Source organism: Eleutherodactylus coqui, chromosome 2 (assembly GCF_035609145.1).
Source record: "Eleutherodactylus coqui strain aEleCoq1 chromosome 2, aEleCoq1.hap1, whole genome shotgun sequence".
Classification (NCBI taxonomy): Eukaryota; Metazoa; Chordata; class Amphibia; order Anura; family Eleutherodactylidae; genus Eleutherodactylus; species Eleutherodactylus coqui.
The window spans coordinates 297,215,788-297,239,885 of record NC_089838.1 but is presented as its reverse complement, the minus strand read 5'-3'; the positions used below and the strand labels follow the sequence as shown (position 1 = coordinate 297,239,885).

The following is a 24,098-nucleotide window of genomic DNA, read 5'->3' as shown; positions in this document are numbered from 1 at the left end:
CTGCCTGTGTACTGGGAGCGACTGCCTGTGTACTGGGAGCGACTGCCTGTGTACTGGGAGCGACTGCCTGTGTACTGGGAGCGACTGCCTGTGTACTGGGAGCGACTGCCTGTGTACTGGGAGCGACTGCCTGTGTACTGGGAGCGACTGCCTGTGTACTGGGAGCGACTGCCTGTGTACTGGGAGCGACTGCCTGTGTACTGGGAGCGACTGCCTGTGTACTGGGAGCGACTGCCTGTGTACTGGGAGCGACTGCCTGTGTACTGGGAGCGACTGCCTGTGTACTGGGAGCGACTGCCTGTGTACTGGGAGCGACTGCCTGTGTACTGGGAGCGACTGCCTGTGTACTGGGAGCGACTGCCTGTGTACTGGGAGCGACTGCCTGTGTACTGGGAGCGACTGCCTGTGTACTGGGAGCGACTGCCTGTGTACTGGGAGCGACTGCCTGTGTACTGGGAGCGACTGCCTGTGTACTGGGAGCGACTGCCTGTGTACTGGGAGCGACTGCCTGTGTACTGGGAGCGACTGCCTGTGTACTGGGAGCGACTGCCTGTGTACTGGGAGCGACTGCCTGTGTACTGGGAGCGACTGCCTGTGTACTGGGAGCGACTGCCTGTTTACTGGGAGCGACTGCCTGTTTACTGGGAGCGACTGCCTGTTTACTGGGAGCGACTGCCTGTTTACTGGGAGCGACTGCCTGTTTACTGGGAGCGACTGCCTGTTGACTGGGAGCGACTGCCTGTTGACTGGGAGCGACTGCCTGTTGACTGGGAGCGACTGCCTGTTGACTGGGAGCGACTGCCTGTTGACTGGGAGCGACTGCCTGTTGACTGGGAGCGACTGCCTGTTGACTGGGAGCGACTGCCTGTTGACTGGGAGCGACTGCCTGTTGACTGGGAGCGACTGCCTGTTGACTGGGAGCGACTGCCTGTTGACTGGGAGCGACTGCCTGTTGACTGGGAGCGACTGCCTGTTGACTGGGAGCGACTGCCTGTTGACTGGGAGCGACTGCCTGTTGACTGGGAGCGACTGCCTGTTGACTGGGAGCGACTGCCTGTTGACTGGGAGCGACTGCCTGTTGACTGGGAGCGACTGCCTGTTGACTGGGAGCGACTGCCTGTTGACTGGGAGCGACTGCCTGTTGACTGGGAGCGACTGCCTGTTGACTGGGAGCGACTGCCTGTTGACTGGGAGCGACTGCCTGTTGACTGGGAGCGACTGCCTGTTGACTGGGAGCGACTGCCTGTTGACTGGGAGCGACTGCCTGTTGACTGGGAGCGACTGCCTGTTGACTGGGAGCGACTGCCTGTTGACTGGGAGCGACTGCCTGTTGACTGGGAGCGACTGCCTGTTGACTGGGAGCGACTGCCTGTTGACTGGGAGCGACTGCCTGTTGACTGGGAGCGACTGCCTGTTGACTGGGAGCGACTGCCTGTTGACTGGGAGCGACTGCCTGTTGACTGGGAGCGACTGCCTGTTGACTGGGAGCGACTGCCTGTTGACTGGGAGCGACTGCCTGTTGACTGGGAGCGACTGCCTGTTGACTGGGAGCGACTGCCTGTTGACTGGGAGCGACTGCCTGTTGACTGGGAGCGACTGCCTGTTGACTGGGAGCGACTGCCTGTTGACTGGGAGCGACTGCCTGTTGACTGGGAGCGACTGCCTGTTGACTGGGAGCGACTGCCTGTTGACTGGGAGCGACTGCCTGTTGACTGGGAGCGACTGCCTGTTGACTGGGAGCGACTGCCTGTTGACTGGGAGCGACTGCCTGTTGACTGGGAGCGACTGCCTGTTGACTGGGAGCGACTGCCTGTTGACTGGGAGCGACTGCCTGTTGACTGGGAGCGACTGCCTGTTGACTGGGAGCGACTGCCTGTTGACTGGGAGCGACTGCCTGTTGACTGGGAGCGACTGCCTGTTGACTGGGAGCGACTGCCTGTTGACTGGGAGCGACTGCCTGTTGACTGGGAGCGACTGCCTGTTGACTGGGAGCGACTGCCTGTTGACTGGGAGCGACTGCCTGTTGACTGGGAGCGACTGCCTGTTGACTGGGAGCGACTGCCTGTTGACTGGGAGCGACTGCCTGTTGACTGGGAGCGACTGCCTGTTGACTGGGAGCGACTGCCTGTTGACTGGGAGCGACTGCCTGTTGACTGGGAGCGACTGCCTGTTGACTGGGAGCGACTGCCTGTTGACTGGGAGCGACTGCCTGTTGACTGGGAGCGACTGCCTGTTGACTGGGAGCGACTGCCTGTTGACTGGGAGCGACTGCCTGTTGACTGGGAGCGACTGCCTGTTGACTGGGAGCGACTGCCTGTTGACTGGGAGCGACTGCCTGTTGACTGGGAGCGACTGCCTGTTGACTGGGAGCGACTGCCTGTTGACTGGGAGCGACTGCCTGTTGACTGGGAGCGACTGCCTGTTGACTGGGAGCGACTGCCTGTTGACTGGGAGCGACTGCCTGTTGACTGGGAGCGACTGCCTGTTGACTGGGAGCGACTGCCTGTTGACTGGGAGCGACTGCCTGTTGACTGGGAGCGACTGCCTGTTGACTGGGAGCGACTGCCTGTTGACTGGGAGCGACTGCCTGTTGACTGGGAGCGACTGCCTGTTGACTGGGAGCGACTGCCTGTTGACTGGGAGCGACTGCCTGTTGACTGGGAGCGACTGCCTGTTGACTGGGAGCGACTGCCTGTTGACTGGGAGCGACTGCCTGTTGACTGGGAGCGACTGCCTGTTGACTGGGAGCGACTGCCTGTTGACTGGGAGCGACTGCCTGTTGACTGGGAGCGACTGCCTGTTGACTGGAGCGACTGCCTGTTGACTGGGAGCGACTGCCTGTTGACTGGGAGCGACTGCCTGTTGACTGGGAGCGACTGCCTGTTGACTGGGAGCGACTGCCTGTTGACTGGGAGCGACTGCCTGTTGACTGGGAGCGACTGCCTGTTGACTGGGAGCGACTGCCTGTTGACTGGGAGCGACTGCCTGTTGACTGGGAGCGACTGCCTGTTGACTGGGAGCGACTGCCTGTTGACTGGGAGCGACTGCCTGTTGACTGGGAGCGACTGCCTGTTCACAGTTAATAGGTACCTGACTGTTGCTCCTGTGTAAAGCCAAGGAGTGATAGCTGCTGGTACAGCTGTTGGGCGATGATGTGCCTGACAGTCGTGCCTTCTAATGGTACCTCTACAGCCTATTAGTTACACCCGTACTGTTAGATCAGCGGGCTGTCACACATCTTGTAGATGTACTGCACGAAGCACTGACACCCTGGAACCCCCCCCCCCCCTCCCCCCCCCGGGCATCTCAGGGCCAAACTAGTACTGCAAATAAATGAGCTATTGGTTAATATTTTGACCAAAATATGCAAAGCTTGCAAGTCCCTACACTAACATTACAGACAATTGACTGAGAGAGGGGGGAGCCCGGGGTGCCAGTGCTCCGTGTGGGACAGCCCACCTTATCTACTAGTAGTGTTGTAACTAATAGTATCTGTGTGACTACCTCCATATACAAGCCTTATCTGTGTGCACGTATAGTACTAGGTGGTCCCGGCTTATCACTATTTGCACCTCTTCTACCACCTTCATAGAACATTGTGCCTTTCTGCATGCTGCTGGGAACTGGTGTTGGTACCGGCCTTGTCTTTGTATCAGTATTTGACTGTTTCCGGTGATTTTGGTATGCATTTGATCCCATTCTCTGTGGCTTTTTGAAGGTTTATTGAAGTTAATGACCACTAATATCAATCTGCTCATTTTATTTTACCCTAGAACATGCTGCTGGCAGTCGGACTGTGTTTTCAATGGTTCCCTTAAAGAAGTTGTAGCAAGATCTAAAGTTATTCCTTATTCACGGGATAGGGTTAAACTTTATTATCGGCGGGAGTCCAGCCGCTGGAACCACCACCAATCCCAAGAACAGTGCATGAATGGAGTGGAGGTCACACATACATGCCACTACTCTATTCATTTCACTGACAGTGCTGGAAATTGCAGAGTATGAGCGCTTGCTAGTCGTTATCTATGGACGGCCTCTGCTACATTTATGCAGGGGCTCCTAAGATCCCTGTCCTCGAAATCAAGGGGGTCCCAGTGCCCAGATTGCTCAGTAGTAAGAGTACCTGATCCCAATGTAGTACCTCACCATCGGATAACTGTAGCTTGGATGGCAGTGTGTATGGGGTATCTATGGTGTTGATGTGATACAATATAAATGACCTACTGAACTATTGAGATATTATATATGTATATAAGTTGTCTGTTCCCTGTGTATGTAATGTTTGACCTGATCACAGATGATATTGAAGAGTTTCATGTGACTTTTTCAGCCAGGAAGTTAATGTGTTACTATGTACCCGGCCCCATTATTGGTTAATATTAGACTACGATAGACCCCAGAAACTGTATGAAAGTCCCTGACCAGATGAAGCCTGTAGAGTCTTTTATTCTTATTTATTCTCATTTCCTCTGTTCTTCTGTTTTTATTTTATCATTATTTATATATATTTTTTCTTGTACAAACCCATTATTCATACCCTGCTTCATTAACGGCAATTACACTTGTTAACTGTAAGATCTTGATGTACTGCGTGTAGTGGAAGTGTGGATAGTGGGCGCTGTGGTCTCTATTAGGAATAAAGGGCCCAATCATCTGCCTGTATGAAGGTGCGGCCAATCACCCAACAAACAAGCGAATGCTCATTTGTCTGATGATTGCATCTTTTAAGTGGCTCCAAAAATTATTGATTGTCAGCAGCTCATCGCTCTGTGTAAAGAGCAATGTGCTGCCTACAACAGCGAAGCCACATGTGGCCGAACTATTGACTAACGAATGTTCAGGTGAAAAAAGTAGCACTCATTACGTCATGTAAATAGTGCTGAATGAGCCACGATCGACTGGCAAAAAAACATCAACCGGGGCTCATTCCTGGTAGAAAATCTGCCAGTGTAAAAAGATCCCTAGGCTCTGTTCACATTGCACAATCACACATAGCAATCCCCAACAGGCCCATTTACATGCAAAAATAATCTTTAAAACAATTTAGCGATCGTTTTACATAAAGTACTAATGGGCACTAATGCCCATTAGTACTTTATCAGCTTCATTTGCGTGTAACTGACCCTGCAGGAGCTGTTTGCAGAACTCCTGCTCCCATGGAGAACACAGCGTGCGGTCTGAATGATGGTTTTTAAACTCGCCTACAAAATAATCGTTCAGATGAAAAGTACATGATGGTAGCATTTATACGCAACGATTATCGCTCATATGCCATTGTTTTAACAGATTTTGAGCGATAATCGTTGTTTGTACATAGGCCTTAAGCTGTAACTGTAGTTGTAATCTCTCCCGTAAGGAGAGAAGTTAGGTGATAGAGCGTGATAGACGTGGCTGCAGCGAGGTTTCCTTGCTAACCAGTCAGCAAACACTAGCAGTTTTACAAATGCCAATGGTAGTTGCTTCTCCATAGAGTAAATACAGTCCGTTGTGTTAAGCCCTATTTACACACAAAGATGATCGCTCAACATTCATTCAAAAGAGCGATCATCTTGCATAAGCTTATTAGCTTCATTTGCATGTAAATGAGCCTCCCTGAGCTGTATGCAGATAACAGCAGGTGGTCTGTTATCTGTATACAGTTCTTTTGCTCTACCGTGGGACTGCAGCTGAAAACAATGTTATCAGCGCTTCCGTGGAGAACACAGCATGCAGTCCCTGCTATCAGCTGCCCAGCTAAACAATGGATTTTAAGCTCAACTAAAAATCATCGTTCGGATGAAAAGCAAACGATAGTAGCCTTTACACGCAATGATTATTGCTCAAAATACATTGTATGAGCGAATTTTGAGCGATAATCGTTGTGTGTAACACTCTTTCTCTAAGTCATTTGCAAGGTTCTAAATTTCTCCCTTCCAACTATAGATGGAGCAGTACAAATTTGTATAATGCCTCTTTTCGAATTTTAGATAAAGGAAAATACGGCTTAAAGGGGTTGTCCACTTATAAACTATTGACCTATCCAGCGGACAGGTTATCAATAGTAGATCAGTGGCAGGGCTGCTGCCTATGATCCCCACAATCAGCTGCTCACCAGGCCTGCACATAGTAGTATAGGCAAACTTCCCACTGAAGTGAATGGGAACTTTGCCTATAGTACTAATCCTGGCTACTGCACTGAGAACGGAACTGTCTGCTTCCTGCAAGAAATCACCGCAGTGCATGAACAATGGGGATCTCCAAAGTCAAACCCCCTCTGATCTACTGTTGGTGGCCCATCCTAGGGCCATCAATAGTTTACAACTAGACAACCCTGTTTAAATGTGCTAACCAATTTGGATAAACTCTTATTGTTAGAAGCTGATTACAGGTTGTCCCACTGCTGGAACCTCCAGAGAGAGGCTGCAGCCTGCCTGAGCATGCAGCAAGTCTTCAGTTTCTCTACAGCACCCCCAAAGGGGAAAGAAAGCATTACACGGTGCCTTTTGAAAAAATTGGACTGACCTTGTAATGCACTGACTTGTGAGGTCCTCCATAGAGACACATTGCTTACAGTGGTTCTTCACACTGGTTAATGGATGTCAGGCCCTATATGAGCAACCCCTATGTATTTTCTTAGAATATAATGCTAGGGTGTCTGAGAATAGTCTTTCTAAACCAGAAACCTCCTTTTAAATCTGATTTGTACATGGATCAATGCAGTATAAGGAGAGGCTGTGTAGACCTTCGCAATATTTTTTTATTCTCCCTATAAATCTAACATTCTAATAGGTCTTAATTAACAATTTACTACTTTTCTGTTTCTACAGCTCTTGTGCGGACCTACGCGTCTCCACGGTAACAGACAACTCTGTGTAGTGTCATCCTGCAGTCTTGAAGTTTTATTTTTGTCCGCCAACTTTTTGCTAATGTAGGTTAAGGTACCTTTTGAACGATCCAACTGTTAGGCGCCTATCGCTCCTGTGCTTTCACACGAGCGATAGTTGTTCAGTGAGTGGAGGTGAAACACACTGGAGATCTCTGCCGGCCATCTGCCTCCATTCACTATGAACAGACAGTTGGATCCCATGTTTACATGAGGCAGCGATCACTGAAAATCACACGATTAAGCGATTTTATTTTTTTGGGCTGATAGTTACTCGTGTAAAGTCATCCTTAGTCACAGGGAAGATGGAAAAGGAATATGACTGCAGGATCAGACTACGCAGTGTTTGTTATGTTACCATGGAGACACATAGTCTGCATAGGAGCTGTAGACACAAGATGGTAGGACATTTTTAATTAAGACGTATTGCAAAGTTGTTTCATTTTTTGTTATATGCATCGGGAGAATGAAACAAAATTGTTTGCAAAGGTGTACGAGGATGAAGGAAGATGAGATCACTCTGCCCTATGTAAGCTTGGGGAGTAGATGTCTTCAGCAGTACTATAGGCAGGTAAGAAGTTATCAAGTGTATCGGCTGTTTTCTTAATAAACCTTACTGTAATGGCAAATACATTGGGTTATCCTTCAGCATGTCCATGTGGCTCTTGGTTAAATCCTACAGCAAAAATGTCCATTGTGGCATGTTTCTTCAAACCTCTGAATGAATCATATAGCGCCCAGTGAAAGGATTGCCCTCTTATTGGGCAACAGACATCAGATCAGTTGGAGAAGTCTAACTCCTGTATATCGCCTGTAAATCAGCAGGCACAACACAACCATTAGGCAGAATACCAATGGACAGCCGCACTTACAACTGCTAGATGCGATGATCTAGCAGGTATGGAGAATGCCCACTGTGCATCCAATGCAGTTGCAATGTATACCAGTCAGTTACATCACTATTCATTATACAGCGAATAGGCTTTAAAAAACCTTTGGTCTTTGTCCATGGCTTCTCTTTTTCTTCACTTCCCAAGACTTTTAACCCTTCTCCATGGATGACTGCAGTCAATTCACAATTCCTTTTAGCCTATCTGTCACCTGGTCTATCCACCATGTCCGACTTTCTACTTTTAATGGGAATAGGTTGTCAGAAAATGACCTGTTGTTTAAATCAAGTTTTGTGTTAAATATTTTTTTTTATGGGCTCATGCCCACGGGCTTGACGAGCTCTGCAAGCAGATTACCACAGCAGAATCCATCACGGCCGCCCCTTCCCGCAACAAAGACCCCATATTCCCTCCAGATCCGCTGTGCAGCTCGCGCATGACGCTCCAGTAGTGTCATATGACGCGGCATGTGATCGTCGAGGCACATATTCACGCTATACGTCCGCTGTGCTACAGTGGAATAGCGTGATGGCCAGCTTCCATTGACTACAATGGAAGCCAGCCTCGCGTATTCCCGTGGCAAATAGGGCATGCCGCAGGTTATTTCACGCTGCGGATTTCCGCGATGGAATTCCGCAGCGTCAACATTGAGCAATTAGGTTCAATAGAACCTATTATCTGCGGTGAATTCCGGCCATGGGCATAAGCCCTAAATGCTGTGTTCTTTTTGCATTTAACACAATCTATATTTTATAAAATAGATTTTACACTGTCCACTAATGGCCCTTTTACACAGGGTGATTATTCTTCAGAATCGTTCAGATTCCTGCACTTTTGCGGAAATCTAAACAATAATTGTCCCATGTAAATGCCTGCAGTGACTTAATGAGAATTGTAAACAGCAGTCGTTCACTTTTGAATGCCTGTCTGCTTACTGTAAATGGAGATGAGCTCCCCGGCCCGCTCCGCCTCTATTCTGACAGCGCTGTGATTTTTGCCAGTGATACTCACTCCTGTGTAACAGCATAGGAGTGAGCATCACTGGGACGCGCTGTCGGGCATCATTTGCCTGTCAGCTCGTCCCATGTAAAAGGACCACAAAGCCCCATTTATGCGCAACAATTATTGCTCAAAATTCGCTCAAATGATGGCCATTGAGCGATAATTGTTGCGTGTAAACTCTTCCATCTGTCACTCTTCGCCTGAACGATGATTTTTTTAGGTGAGCCTAAAATCCATTGTTCAGCTGGAGAGAAATAGCAGGCTGTGTTCTCCATGGGAGCAGCTGATTACATTGTATTCAGCTGACAGCCAGCAGCAGTCTGTTCAAAGACAATGCGGCTGAGTGCAAAGTCCAGACCACATGTTGGGATTTGCAAACAGCTGCTGGAGGCTCATTTACATGCAAATGAAGTTGATAAAGTGCTAATGCGCATTAGTGCCAATTAGTACTTTATGCAAAATAATCACTAGAACTGTCACACTTTCAATCGTTTAAAAGATTGTGTTTGCGTGTAAATGAGCATTAAGCCATATTATAGTCTGACACTTGCTGTTCTGTGGGGATCACTTCTCAGCAGTCACAGCAGTCATCTCATTATCATTACAGACAGGATTGCAATGAAAGGTGACACAAGGTATAATGCAGAATTTACCATTCACCATACATGATGGTTACAGCTTACCTCCTACCTCTACCCTGTATAGGTCACAGAGCATGCAACAACACTCTCCCATATCAGCAAGTGTCAGATCACTATCAAGCTTAGACCACAGTATAAACTGCAAGACGTTAGGGTTTCTTTGAAATACACATGACATGGAACACTAAAAAAAAAGTCGAAAAGGCAAAAAAAAATGTTTAACATAAAATTTTGAATTAAACAATAGGTCATTTTTTGATGACACATTCCCTTTATAGGGAGTTGTGCCGCGATAGAAAGTTATTCCCTATCAACAAGCACTCATCTGTTTGCGGCGGTCCCATTGACATGAATGGAGTGTGCCTGTGTTAGCACCGCCACCCACGGTTCAGGATGGGCTGGAGCCTGTTCCCTGGATCAGTGAGGACCCCAGGGTTTTGGACCCCTATAAATCTTTGCATTAACACCTTTACTGTAAATAGGGCACAGCACTATAAATGCTTTTAAAGCCTACAGTCTCTCAGTTGTTTTTAAGCTTCTCAGTCATTGATTCAGGCTGGAAGCATTTATGATCATCGGGAAAACCACCCTCATAGTTCCTCCCTAAAGGCTAGAGTCACACGGGGAAGCGAGATATCCGCCGAGAAGCCCATCCTGATATTGGGCTTGTCGACATGCATTTTATACACGGATGCGGGATGTTTTACATGCAAAACTGCCTTGCATCACTTCAGTGAAGTGGTGAACTTCAAGCGCTTGCTTCAGTGGAAAACATCACATGGCGCTCACGTGTGATATGTTTGACAGTCCCACTGAAAACAATGGGCAATGTTTTCTGAGGGATGCAAAAAAATACAACATACAGCGATTTTTTTTTTACCTTGCAGCATTGTTGTGAGGGAAAAATTACTCATTTTTATGACTCATGTGAATGTAGATTGATCCATCAGAAGGACTCGGCAGTCTTATAAAGTGAATTCCCATTGACTAGCAACCAAGGGAGTCATCAGTAGTGGACCTACCTCTGTAGTGGTCTATGAAGCTGATTATCTTCTATTCTGCCATCTAAAATATAGAAAACAGTTGAAAACTGCACATTAAAGGGGTATTTTCATCTTGTAAAGTAATGACCTCTTACAAGGATTGTTGATGGTCCGACCTCTTGGACTTCCACAATCTCATATAAAGCCCCTCTTACATGCAGGATGACTGTCAGACGCTGAAGAACTCAACAGCCGTCCCAGCAATGATCACTTCTGTACTTTCACACAGGAGGAGCATTGCCCAGTGATTGTAGGTGGAGTGGGCCGGGGATCATTCCAGCCCTCTTAAGGCCCATTTACACACATAGATAATCTTTTTCAAAAGATTAAAAGATCAGCGATCGTTTTGCATAAAGTACTAATAGGCACTCATTTCTATTAGTACTTTATCAGCTTCATTTGCATGCAAATGAGCTTCTGGGAGCTGTTGCAGAACTCAGCAGGAAGTCTGAGCTCTATAATTAGCTCCATTGTTCAGCCAAGGGATGCTAAGAGAAAACAATGTAATCTCTAGCTCCCCATGGAGAATGCAGCACCATGGACAGCAGACACAGCCTGTGGTCCTGCTTATCAGCTGTTCTGCCAATGGGGCTGATAGATGAGACAAAGCAATCAGCTTTAATCAGCTCCCCCCCACCCCCGGCAGAACACAGCGTGCGGTCCTGCTTATCAGCTGTTCTGTCGAACAATGGTTTTCAAGCAGAACTGAAAACCATCGTTTGACAGAAAACTGAAATATGGGCACATTTAGACACAACGATTATCGCTCAAGAGATGGCTTTTGAGTGATAAACGTTGTGTCTAAATGGGCCTTTACCTCAATTCATCTATGACTGCCTGTTTAAACTGAACAAGACCAACAGCAGGCCAACGATCATTTATGATCTGCATGAAAGACCCAATCAGTGATTTACCGCTGATCAGTCTCCCATCCACACTGCACAATTATCTTGCAAACTGCTCGGGCTCATGAGCGATTTCCATGACAATCATGCCACGTAAAAGAGGTTTAACTTGAACCTTTTAAGTCTTCACTGGACAGCAATGTAACCAGACACCCGCCTATGTATTGTATAGCAGCTATGGTGCTGAGTTGCAATACCAGACACAGCCAATGGACATGACCGGCGCTGTTTATGGAAAAAGAATCTGACTTTTTTTTTGTAATTCTGAACAAGCGATTTAATCTAGAGCCACATGCTTATGCTGACATCATCATTATCTTCATGTCATTCTTTTTGAGTCATGTTTTTCTTTCCATTTGCTCATTGTCTTTTTTATTTTTGTTCCCCCCCCCTCCTTCCTTCCCTGAGCCTCCACCTCCCCCCACCCTGTGTTGATCCTTGTGGAATCATGGGTGCTTTCATTGACCGCATCTCTCTGTTTGTTTTGTATAGGGCTGATAGTTCAGGATTATACCCTGGTCAGTTCTATGTCCTTTAAGTCCCACTATCTACTGAATGACTCAAAGCGTGCAGAGTTGATGAAAATACCTATGATTCCTTCCTCCTCGCCAGCTTTCCTAAAGAAATCTGAGAAAGGTAACTGTAAAATAGCTTTATCCCCCCTATTCAAATCCCCGCATTTCATCTTTTTAAGTTCTAAAGCCATTAAATCCCCGCCCCTGCCTGGCACTCGGCTGTGCCCGCTCTGCCTTTCTGCTTTGCACGCCACGTGAAGTCGTAATGAATGGCGTTACGTTTTCGGTGTGGTTTTTGCTTTATTATTTTTCCCTTTTTTTTTCTTTTTCTTTCTGTGTGAGTTTTGAACAGCTTTAAAGGGCTCAAAATAATTCGACCTCATCCATATCTATAGACACAGGCACATTAGTATACATCCTAGTGGAATATCAACTTTGAAGAATTTCCAAACCGCTTCTGCAAAATTTCTCAAAGGATGGCTGCGTTCGTGTTTTCCTACATATTCGTAGCATAACCACTGGAGTAGAATAGGTCAGGGTCTCTTATCTTGGGATCGGAGGTCCCATAATCCCTGGTATGCCAACCAAATGTGCTTACAGGAGGAGACTAGATGGAAAATGGCTGCAGACTCGTTACACATTACAGTTGCCTTAGGCTGTGTTTAAATTTACACTATCATTTCCGTTGTATGGCTCCATATAGGAGCTGGACAACTAAAATGACTGAATCTGGCACAAAACGGGCATGAACGGCACCTAACGGACCCTGTAGACTGTAATGGGGCACATGCGTAGGCGACTACTAGAAATAGTCCTGGATATTTATGAGCTGCAGCAAACCACACCTACTCCACCCTTCAGCCAATGATTGACAACTGTCTGCCTATTACTGTGCATAGAGAGAGAGCTGTCAGTCATTGGCTGGAGGATAAGGTGGGGTGTGTCTAGGACTAGTTCTGTGTCTGACTGCTACTAATAAAATGTTGCCCTCAGTGAGGGCTGGAAAAAGATGGTGACCGATTCCCTTTAAAGGGGTATTCCACTCCTATTGAGTTTCTGATCCAATAACTATTAGTTTGACTGCTGGGACCGATTGCCAGTACAGAAGTCTGAAAGGTCCTCAAACAGAGTGGTGGCCACGAGTTAAAGCACATGGCTATCTCTGGCAGTCCCACTGAAAGGGGTTGTCTCGCGAAAGCAAGTGGGGTTATGCACTTCTGTATGGCCATATTAATGCACTTTGTAATGTACATTGTGCATTAATTATGAGCCATACAGAAGTTATTCACTTACCTGTTCCGTTGCTGGAGTCCCCATCTCCATGGCTCCGTCTAACTTCAGCGTCTAATCGCCCGATTAGACGCGCTTACGCAGAAGGGTCTTCTGCCTTCGGCTCGGTTCGGCAGCAGCGGCGTTCTGGCTCCGCCCCCTTCTACGCGGCATCGCGTAGCTCCGCCCCCATCACATGTGCCGATTCCAGCCAATCAGGAGGCTGGAATCGGCACACGTGACAGGGCGGAGCTACGCAATGATGCATACAAGGGGGCGGAGCCAGAACGCCGCTGCTGCCGAGCCGAAGGGAAAAGACCCATCTGCGCAAGCGCGTCTAATCGGGCGATTAGACGCTGAAGTTAGACGGAGACGAGGACGCCAGCGCAGGGAAGGTAAGTGAATAACTTCTGTATGGCTCATAATTAATGCACGATGTATATTACAAAGTGCATTAATATGGCCATACAGAAGTGCTTAACCCCACTTGCTTTCGCGAGACAACCCCTTTACGTGAATGGAGCAGCGGAGCACATGTGTGGCCAGCGCTCCATTCATTTGGGGGTACACAGGCTCCATATTCTGGCAACCAGTGGGAGTTCCAGTGGTCAGAAAACAACTGATGAGATTTTCTCTATTCACAGGGGTATTCATATTACAAATACCCCATTAAGCCGTTAGCCTTACAGTGTGGCATATTCAGACAGTAACAGTATAATTATCCTGGCACGTTTGCAGACACAATTATTTTCAGCCCTCTGCTTGCGCTCCCTGCACCCGGCTTGAAGCTGAATCGTTACTTGTAAGCGGTGATGATGTTCATATATGGCTTAAACTCTATATTTTCTCTGAAATCTGGATCGCATGGTCGTATCGGTGGAGAACCTGTAACATCCTAAAGCATTAAGAGGAAATATAAATTTGCTGGGTTTGGATGTTGGCATTTGTGCCCACAGTTACTGGATAATTTGTTGGTTGGGAGGTGGTGATGGCCTCTCATGTGGTGTGGCAACCCAATGCTGGGCACAATTAAATGGACCAATATAATGCCTGGTGGGATAATGTTTAAGCAATACAATTAGCAGTCACAGCAAAGGGAGATGGAGACTGATTAAGGGAGTTATCCGGGTAGATTTTTTTTTTTTGCTTCTAAAGCTGCCCGCCATACTCAACCAACAAAAAAGTAACCACACTCGCCTACCCCGCCGCTACCAGTTTCCCAGTGCCCAGTTGTCCACTGGTCTTCACTTCTGGGTGTGAGAAGCCAGTGATGACATCACCACAACCAATCATCACCCACAGCAGTCACATGACCCCAGTGCTGGGACATTACCACTCTGCAGATGGAAGTGAAGACCAGAGGGGGACTGGCACTGACCGAACAGGAGCGTCTCAGGAGGTGAGCATGGCTACTATTATGTTGGGTACAGTCTGGTGGGCTGCTTTACTTTAAAAAAAAAAATTTCTCCAGAAAACCCCTTTAATTTTCAATGGAACCTAAATGCTTATTGCCATAATGCAGCTCTCCTCATTATGTTTGTGTTTATGGCCAGCTTAAAGTATCCCTTCACTTTTTATAACACTTCACAGTTAAATTCTAGTTATAAAGTTGAGAAAGGTTACAAACACTTTGCTGTACTGATTTGGGGATTTCCTAGATATTTCAGGCCTTTTGCTCTGTACATAACCATATCTGGTTCAGAATTTCCTTGATTGCCCTTAGAAATTGCCAGCAGTTTAGCTCCACCCCTCCATCACACATGTGACCTAACCGCTTTGTGCTGTCATATAATCTCCCACAATTCACTGCTGTGGGTAACAGGAAACCAGCAGCATTCAGACGCTACCTGTAGACAAGAACAAGGGAAAAGCTAAATAATAAGACAAAGTATTTACAAAAATTCTCAACTTTTTCTGGAGTTTATACCTGCGGAGTGTTGTAAACGGCTGTGAAATTTTTCTAAGAGATGTCCTTGTTGGGAAAGTCGAAGCCCTCCTCTACTCACACAATGGCATCATGACCTCTTAAAGGAACACTAAGCCTAGAAAATGTACAAAATCATCTGAGCATTTCCTTCTTTTTATTCTATTTTGTCTCGGATTGCAATTGTATATGTCCCAGGAGATCAGCGGTGCCCCCACCTCCTCCTTACTGCCCTGTGTCTGCTGCAGCAGGAGCCTCCCCCCCCCCCCCCCCCCCCATGCCACCTGTTGAAAAATACCAAGAAGGACCCGTTACGGGATAAAATCGGTGGGAATGATTGCATGGCTCGCAGCTGCGACCCCGCTGACTCTATCCCCTTTTTTTGTCAGTCAAGTCACCCATTGAGAGAGAGTGATGGGGGCTACCCACTTGACACATTGGCATCGCCGGGAGTCAGACATATGAAGAGCCTGCCCAGATGAAGGGAGGCAAGTATGGGGAAAACAAGTGGGGATAGAGTCAGCAAGGCTGCGGCTACCTAACCATGCACCCAGCTGGTCCCACTGATTGTATCCCATGACAGGTCCTTATTAGGTCTACCCCCTCGCCTAGGCTCCTCCCAGAAGTTGCAGGAAATGCAACAGACCAGGAGTTTAACCCTGTGTTCTCTGGAAGATTCCTAGGAGTTCGTTTCAGGAACTTGCAGAAAATGCTGTTGACAGCGGGAGCAAGATTATATCCTGTCAACTTTAAGGTTACATGGCTACTTTGGCGGTGACCAGGGTCGCAGTGCAGCCCTACTATCTCCGAATCTAATACAAGCCAATGCGAGCCGCGTTGCTACTCTCAAATTGCTGCAACCCGCAGATCTCAAGGACTTCTTGTGATCTGTGATTCGCAGCAACTCGCGAGCTGCACCACAACCGCAGTGGTCTTGGTATCGTGGGGCAATGTTGCCACGTGGTCCTTGCCTTACTGTTCATTTCTAGGTTTAGTGTTCCTTGGTAAACAGTTCTGGAGTTTTTGTTTGTTTGCAGGTGTTTTTTGCTTGTGTGTGTTGTTCTTTTTCGTGCCTTTTGCTTACAAGACTTGTTTATTCGTATCACAATCTCATCAACGCATCAGTGTACGTCAAGTGCGCCAAATGTCACTCAAAATGCCTTTTGAGCTTGTGGCTAAATCATCTAGTCGGATTCACCTTTGAACACCATTTTACCGGATAGATATCAACCGCATAAAGGTTCTATATAGATTCTTCACTTATCCTCTACTGATCCCGTATTCAATCAAAGAATGCTGCAGGTTACGGAGCTCGCATCTCAGGGTGCGCTAACACACTGGATCGTTAATCGCTCAGTGTTAATATGGCCAATGATTGTTTGCTAATTGCTCACTTTAACCCTTTCCAATCCACTGTCTGACGTCTTCAGACATTCCAATTGAGGGTATTCCCTCTCTATATTAGTGGCAGCTCTGTGTCGGGGGCCTCTCCAGCATGTACCATATTGCAATACTGGCTCTAGCCACCAGATGGCGCCATTGTATAATGGCAGAAAGAGAAAGCCCCCTAGGAAACCCTGAATCCAAAATTGGATTGCAAAGGGTTAAACACCGATGGTTCAGTCATTTACTGGTACAGAGAACGATTTATCTTTGCGTTTCTACTGACCGCCGAGCGAACAAGCAAACTTGTTACATCGCTGGCTCGAGCGAATGATTATCGCTACGTGTAAAAGTACCCTGCGTCCTGCTGGTTCAGTGTTTGCAACAAACTTGCATTCTTGAGGAAGGAACATCAATTTTCCAGAATGCAAAGTGCATTCTAAGGAGCTGAGATACAAAGTTGCGGTTGTCTGTTAGCACATTGTCTATTGCCATAGCAGCTATTGAATACTGTAGCAACCAACTGAGCTCTTGGATGTAACTTAGTATCAATACTAAAGTCAAGCCAAGTACTTGCCAATGCAGATTTGTATCTAAGTGTAAAATGATGTTCAGCGGTGAGTCCCTCTGCTTATGACCACAGCGTAAAACACCTGTACCTAGAAGGGTGACAAACAGAGCTCCGTAACACTATACATATGGAGATGCTGGATGGCCGTTACCGAAGTGATTCTCTAATCTGCCCACATAGCAGTATATCTCTTCCATCTTCTCTTGCTGTGCACCCCCTTTTGTTGATTGGGTGATCCAGACCAAAAGTGAGAGCTGCCATTACACATTAATCAGAAACCTTAATAAAGTTGTCTGTTTATCCGAGGAGGCGGCAAACTCCTATGCTGCGATTCATGTCCTGCCGCCTTCCACCCCTCCTGTCTCAGCATGGAGATGCCACAAGGGTCCTGGAGCTGCAACGACTGCAGGACTGGGAAGAAGCTGCACTACAAACAGATCGTGTGGGTTAAGCTAGGGAATTACAGGTAAGTGCTCACCATGTTGTAGTGTATGAAAGCATAGGCAGAGTCAATCTGCTTAAGAGCTGCAATCCACATTTTGCAGAGTACTGAATTTATATCTGTAGCAAGCGCTGCTGGTTCAGTGTTTGCCCTGCTGACAATCATTATTAAGCTGTCCATACATTTAAGATGATGATTGGCCGTGGGATTGTTCCCATCAGCAACAATAAAGAGGGTTATTCAGGGAGTGGGAGAGAAGAAACTGGTGTAATAACATAAAGAAGTCATTCTCACCTACACCCACTTCTCCGGGGCTCCTGTTCATTTGGCCGCTGGTCCCCACTGGTCTTCATTTCCAGGTTCATGTCCTGACAATCATGTGACTGCTGCAGATAATCACCAGCTTTGCCGTAGTGATTACATGACCCTTTGTCAGGACATGCATGGTCGGGACCGGCCACTGGTGGAATGGGACTGGTGGAGGCAGGTTGATTATTACTTTTTATGCTACTAGTATCACAAATAAATGGCAAAGTTTTGGCAGATCACGCCAACCAGTTGCTATTTTGGCCGTGATTGCTCAAAAATTTCCAACAGAGTGGATCAGAGCTTTTGGCAGACTATTGTGTGTCATTGTCCATTGCGAACAATTGTTTGCTTTACGTTTTCAAGCAATGGTTGCCCGAATTGGCCATTTCTGGTGACTTATCTCTTGTATGGACAGCTTTAGGCTTCTTGTATGATGGTTAGTGGCACATCTAAACTTCCTTCATAGCATGTAATGTTAAATGTTTTTTCCCCAGGTGGTGGCCAGCGGAGATCTGCAATCCAAGGTCTGTCCCATTGAATATCCAGGGGCTGAAACATGACATAGGAGACTTTCCTGTTTTCTTCTTTGGCTCACATGATTACTACTGGGTGCATCAGGGTCGTGTTTTCCCGTACGTAGAAGGGGATAAAAGCTTTGCCGAGGGCCAGACCAGTATTAATAAAACTTTCAAGAAAGGTGAGCACAAGACTTGTTTGACGGCCCACAACATAGCAGTCCATCGTTTCATCCTATCTTACATGTCATTATTTCTGTTTTACACTAGCTCTTGAAGAAGCTGCTAAAAGATTCCAGGAGTTGAAGGCACAGCGAGAGAGTAAGGAAGCTCTGGAGATAGAAAGGAACTCCAGAAAACCTCCTCCTTACAAGCACATAAAGGTGCGAGAGTTATATTAAGGGAGCACTACACATGAAACAGGAGAAACAGGTGGAGGGAGGGCTTACCAAACAGGGTCAGGACTTAAGTACTTCCCCTTTTACGTTTAAACGAGCGGGTGACGTCACCGCTAGTTGTTCACACTTGTGCATGAATAGACAGGCAGATCTCTGCTGAGTATCGCTCACTTTTCATTCACTCCTCGCTCAGCACTTCACATTCTATATGAAACACTGAGCGGGGAGCGTTTAGACGTAGCGAGAAGTGAGCGAACCAGCAGTAATTTTGTGCCTGCTGAAACTGAGCGACAAACGAAAAGTGCACAATGGCTCGCGTTTAGACATAACAATTATCGCACACTTTCATTTGTTTGATTGAATTTTGAGCGGCATTCGTTACGTGTAAATGGGCCTTAACTCTTCATTCCACCGCAGCCACTCATCTTCTAACCTGGCACAGGACAGTGGGGAAAAGCTGGAGGCGGACTTGGCTGATCTCCTGAAACACAAGAACAGGATTTCTTTATATATTTTTCAGTTTTAATTGTAATATGAAGCAAAATGAGATCAGAGAAAAGTAGGAGAATAAATGTGAAGTGCTGGGATAGCTTTTGTTTATTTTCCACTTTTAGTGTTCTTTGAAGGGCTCCTATTGGGTTAGGAAAAAAGAAAACGGTGACACTCTTGTATATGGCTTCTATCTGCTAACACACAAATACAGTTCAGCTGCAATACCGGGCATGTCCAGTGGACAATAGTGGTGTTACTTCTGGATCAAAGAAAACCGCTTTAATTACCTTTTATGTTGCAGATCATTTCCTCTTGCATTTCCAATCACTCAGATGGCAGCTTCACAAATTCTCTAGCTAATTGACGAGTTTAGGGTTGAATTTGCAACTTCCTGATTTTCAGTGTAGATTCCTTTACAGTACAATGCATGGGTTTACAAAATCTACAGCTTATCCAATTTGTCAGGTAGTTAACTGTTTGCAATGCTGGGTGAAATCCGCTGTCAAATTCTGCATGCAAGATGTGGTGTCTTTGATGCGTATTAGCATCAGGGTCTGTGGCAGGAAACGTCCACTATGTGTGGTCTCACGCTAATGAATGTACACTGTCATAACAACGTACACACAAACAACAATCCGGCACCTAGAATAAGTTGTTGTTTTCCTGCAAAACTCGTTCTGCAGTTCCATCTCAGGCAGATCTGTAAATGATGAGAGTTGTGGTGATTAGATGAACGGTCTTGTCACCTGAGACCCTAAAAGTGGTTCCCCCCTTGGCCTATAAGAGGCTCTCGGAGGCTCCTTGTGTGTAGTGACCTCTACTTCCGCTTGTGTAGAGCTTGTTGACCACTAGACGTCTCTATGACGCAGAGAAGAGATTTCACCCCGTTACCAGAGATTGAGAGGGGCGCATTATTGGGATGTGAGAAGCTTGATGGTCGTATCGATGAATTGTCCCCCCACCGGGCTGTTCTGACCAGACTGTTAGGACCAGTGGATATGTGAAGGCACACAAGGTAATCAGGCTTAGGACCCCTCAACAGACCACCAGTAGAGAGGATTGTCTGATTGTCTGACAAGCAAGAGCAGCTCCAACTGTTTTGTTGTCCACTATCCAGAGACGGGTGGCACCATCGTTACAGGCTTCTATGTCTGTCGGAACCATTTCCAGGCACCTAGATGAAGGAAATTGGTCTCACGGCGGTCATTACATGTGCTGCCACTGTCGCCTCTATTCAGAGTTCTATTGTGACTGATGAAACTGGACACTACAGAGTGGAACCAAGTTGTCTTCAACGATTAATCCAGGATTAGTTCGGGCACTGACGACGGCCGTGTTTGTGTCTGGAGACCTCGGGGTGAGCGCCTCAATCCTGCCTTAGCTGTGGAGTTGCACACTGCCCCCTGCTGGTGTGATGATCTGATGGGTCATCACATATGACAGTCAGTCACCCCTAGTAGTGGTACAAGGGACAATGACAGCTCAGCGATATGTTCAAGACATCCTGCAGCCACATGTGTTCCTCTCATGGCGGCTTCCAAGAGGCAGCAGGATAATGTTTGGCCACACACACAAGGGAGTCACAGGAATGTCTCTATAATATTGTCACACTTCCGTGGCCGCCTGGTCACCAGATTTATCACCAATAGAACATGTATGGGACCATCTGGGATGTCCACTTCGACAGCCTACGAGTTTGCCTCACCTAGAAGCTCAGTTACAGCAAATGTGTACTCATATGCCACAGGATACCATGCAGAACCTGAATGCCTGCATGCCCGCCCATATCACACCTTGCATCCAAGCTAGAGATGGCCCAACAGGGTACTAGTGCCTCCATGCCCACCTGTATCACATCTTGTATCCAAGCTAGAGGAGAGGCGGTACAACAGGATACTAGCGCCTCCATGCCTGCCCATATTATATCTTGTATCCAAGCTAGAGGCAGTACAACAGGGTAATAGAGCTTCTATGCCCACCCGTATCACATCTTGTATACAAGCTAGGGGGTACTAGAGCCTCCCTTCAAGGGAGTTTTCTGCCATAAATTCTCCTTTTGCTCTGATATTGTAATTGCTTACTTTATCACACAGATAAAGTTTCATTCCATTCTAACAACTTCTGGGGGGGGGGGGTTACTTTGAGTGTAGTACAAAAAAATTTTTTGGGTCAGTCTCCGGCCCAGATTACTCTCTCCCGTTCAAAGAGTGAATGCACCTCTAAAACCTGCATCCACTTGCTGTTGGCTGACCTGAACAGTTGGGTCTTCTTTCTTTCAGTAAGGCAGGTCTATTAGCTGAAACCCCAAGCAGCATCTCCTTATGAAGAGCTGATCATCTAATACGTGGTCGTATTCATTCCCCGAAAATGGGAACCTTTGTTTGTAGTGGCTCTGTAGAATAGATGCTTCTAGGTACTAGGACCGCTCTCTATAAACGTCCATGTGCCCTAACTGAAATTCACAACTGCTACATGGGGGTTCTTCACTTTGGAGAAAACCTAATTCTCTAAACCATTACTTGACATTAAGCTGATGACAAAGTATCTTCTTGCTGTAATCTGTGAGGAAGCCTAGGAGTAAAGGCCCTTTTAACACAGCGATTATCGCTCAAAATTCCTCCAAACGGGCAAAAATGAGCAATAATCGTGGGCATCGTGCACTTTTTCGTTTGAACAATTGCTTTTACTTCAGATAAAATCCATCGTTCAGCCACTGAAAGACTGAGCAGATACATTCTATTTTAATGTATTTCGCTCATCTTTCAACAGACTGCAGGGTGTTCTCACTGTTGCATGTTTACACTAGCCGTGAGGAGAACAATGCAATCTGCCAGCAGCTGTTTGTACAGCTGGGAGTGTGTTTAAACACACACTGGGCTCTGCAAACAACTTTTACGTCCTGTAGTCTCTGCTGTCTTACCGGTCAGACATGCTCAGTGACTTCAAATTCTGTAATGACAGCACAGTTTGTACGATTATCAGTAACTGGCAATGGGGCATTGTGGGAAATGTAGTTTTTGCACTCCCCAGCAGTCATTTTAAATAACATAATCTGAAGCTGGCTGGAAATCAGTGATGACGCGGGTTCAGTTTGATTTAAAGGAACGCTTGGAATAATTGCAGTAAGTGGAAATGTTAGGGTCATTTAGAAAATTTTGCCCAGTGTCTAGAATACCCCTTTAGCTTTTGGCACAAAACACTTGGGCAGAAGTTGTTTTCCAGGCTCCTCCACACCCAGGTACCTACATCTGATGTGAAGATGGAGTAGTGCGATTCGTCACTCCATAGAATATTTTTCCATTGCTCAACTTCTGCAACGACAATACTACTTGCACCATTGTAGGTGGGCCAATGCATTGCGCTTCATGATGGATGGCTTGTGTGCAGCTGTATAAACCTTATATCTAATAGTGTGTAATTCCCATCACAAGCTATGGCTGACATCTCCAAGGGTCTTCAGCTTATGTAGCATGGTTTAGGACACACAACATGCTAGTAAGACATGATCCATTCTACCGATAGGGATGTCCAACTACTTTTTGGTTGGATAGTGTATATTTTACATTCAGTGTGGGTGACAGAGCAGTAAATTCACAGTACAGACTCGGCCTTACTGTACATTGTATTTTACATTGTGCCTCTTAAAATGTCTTTTCAACAGGCCAATAAAGCTGTGGGGAAAGTTCAGATCCAGGTGGCTGATGTCTCTGAAATACCTCGTTGTAATTGTCGTCCCACTGATGAAGCCCCTTGTGGCCTGGACTCCCAGTGCCTGAACCGCATGTTGCTGTACGAGTGTCATCCTCAGATCTGCCCCGCTGGTGAATACTGTCAGAATCAGAGCTTTACCAAACGGCTCTACCCTGAGACTGAGATCTTCCGTACAGAAAGGAGAGGCTGGGGACTGAGGTGCAAAAGAGACATCCGCAAGGTACAGTCATGCTGGCTATAAAGAGAAAAAAGTAGTATTTGTTTTAGATGATACTTTTAAAGGGATTGCCTACTATGATTTCATTACATGTATTTTCTGGGCACAAAATGGAAATTATGAAAATGCTTAAATCTAGGAGGTCCAGCTAAGTAGCGGCAACGTGTACCTTTTATCTGCCGTTCATCCCATGCAGCCGCAGATTTGCCGCTGTGTTTACATGCATCACTTCCGCAGTAAAGACAGCAGAAAACTGTTACCTACAACTTTCAGCATGCATAGAGCTTGTCTCCCATACAGCGCTGTAGCTCCACCCACAGCTCACAGGTCCTACAACTTACCAGTACCAACCTCCCTCTCCCAGACAGTGCTGTAGCTCCGCCCACAGCTCACAGGTCCTGCAACTTACCAGCACCAACCTCCCTCTCACTGAGGGTGTGAGCTCCTGTTCTCCCATCCTGCATTGCTCACAGCCAGAAGTTGGAGGAAGTGGCAAATGCAGACAAGATGTCAGAGAAAGTGGAAATACTTTTCCGGCATAGGGTCTCGGGACTAAGATAAAAAATGAAGAAAGTAGCTATACCCAGTACAGAGAACCTATTAATAAATGACTTATTGTGATGATGTACATTAGATTTTAATCTGTGCCTGGAATACCCCTTTAAGGGGCTTTTCTCACAGTTGACTTGTGTGATCCTTGCCATGGGGATCCCAACTGACCTGTTCCTCTTCACCACAGCGGGGAAGAGTTTGAATGGAGCGGTGGTCAGTTGTGCACACTGTCGCTGCACTTCTTGTCTAAGGGCTTGACAGAAACAGTGGAGTATTGCACTTGGCTATTTACCTCAACCCCATAGACATGGAACGGAGCTGCAGGGCTAATGCATGGGGCCACTCTATTCAAACGTCCTCACAATTGGTAGAGGTCCCAACGATCCATCACCTGTTCCTTTGGGTAGGTGTTAAATCTTGACTGTGGGGAAAACTCTTTTAATCAGTGTATAATATA

At 46.7% G+C, this 24,098-nt stretch overlaps 1 protein-coding gene across 2 annotated transcripts in view; it reads left to right on the top strand.

Moving 5' to 3' along the window:
* The window catches only part of NSD3 (nuclear receptor binding SET domain protein 3), a 124,942-nt gene that overhangs the window by 84,542 nt on the left and 16,302 nt on the right, over window positions 1-24,098 (top strand). Inside the window, exons 14-18 of one of the 2 annotated variants that reach the window (XM_066593389.1) lie at window positions 11,836-11,979; window positions 17,315-17,471; window positions 18,251-18,453; window positions 18,542-18,654; window positions 22,823-23,092. In XM_066593389.1, coding sequence (XP_066449486.1) covers window positions 11,836-11,979; window positions 17,315-17,471; window positions 18,251-18,453; window positions 18,542-18,654; window positions 22,823-23,092 — 887 coding nt within the window. Of the gene's footprint in view, window positions 1-11,835; window positions 11,980-17,311; window positions 17,472-18,250; window positions 18,454-18,541; window positions 18,655-22,822; window positions 23,093-24,098 lie in introns of both variants that reach the window. The other variant, XM_066593388.1, reaches the window with a different exon arrangement.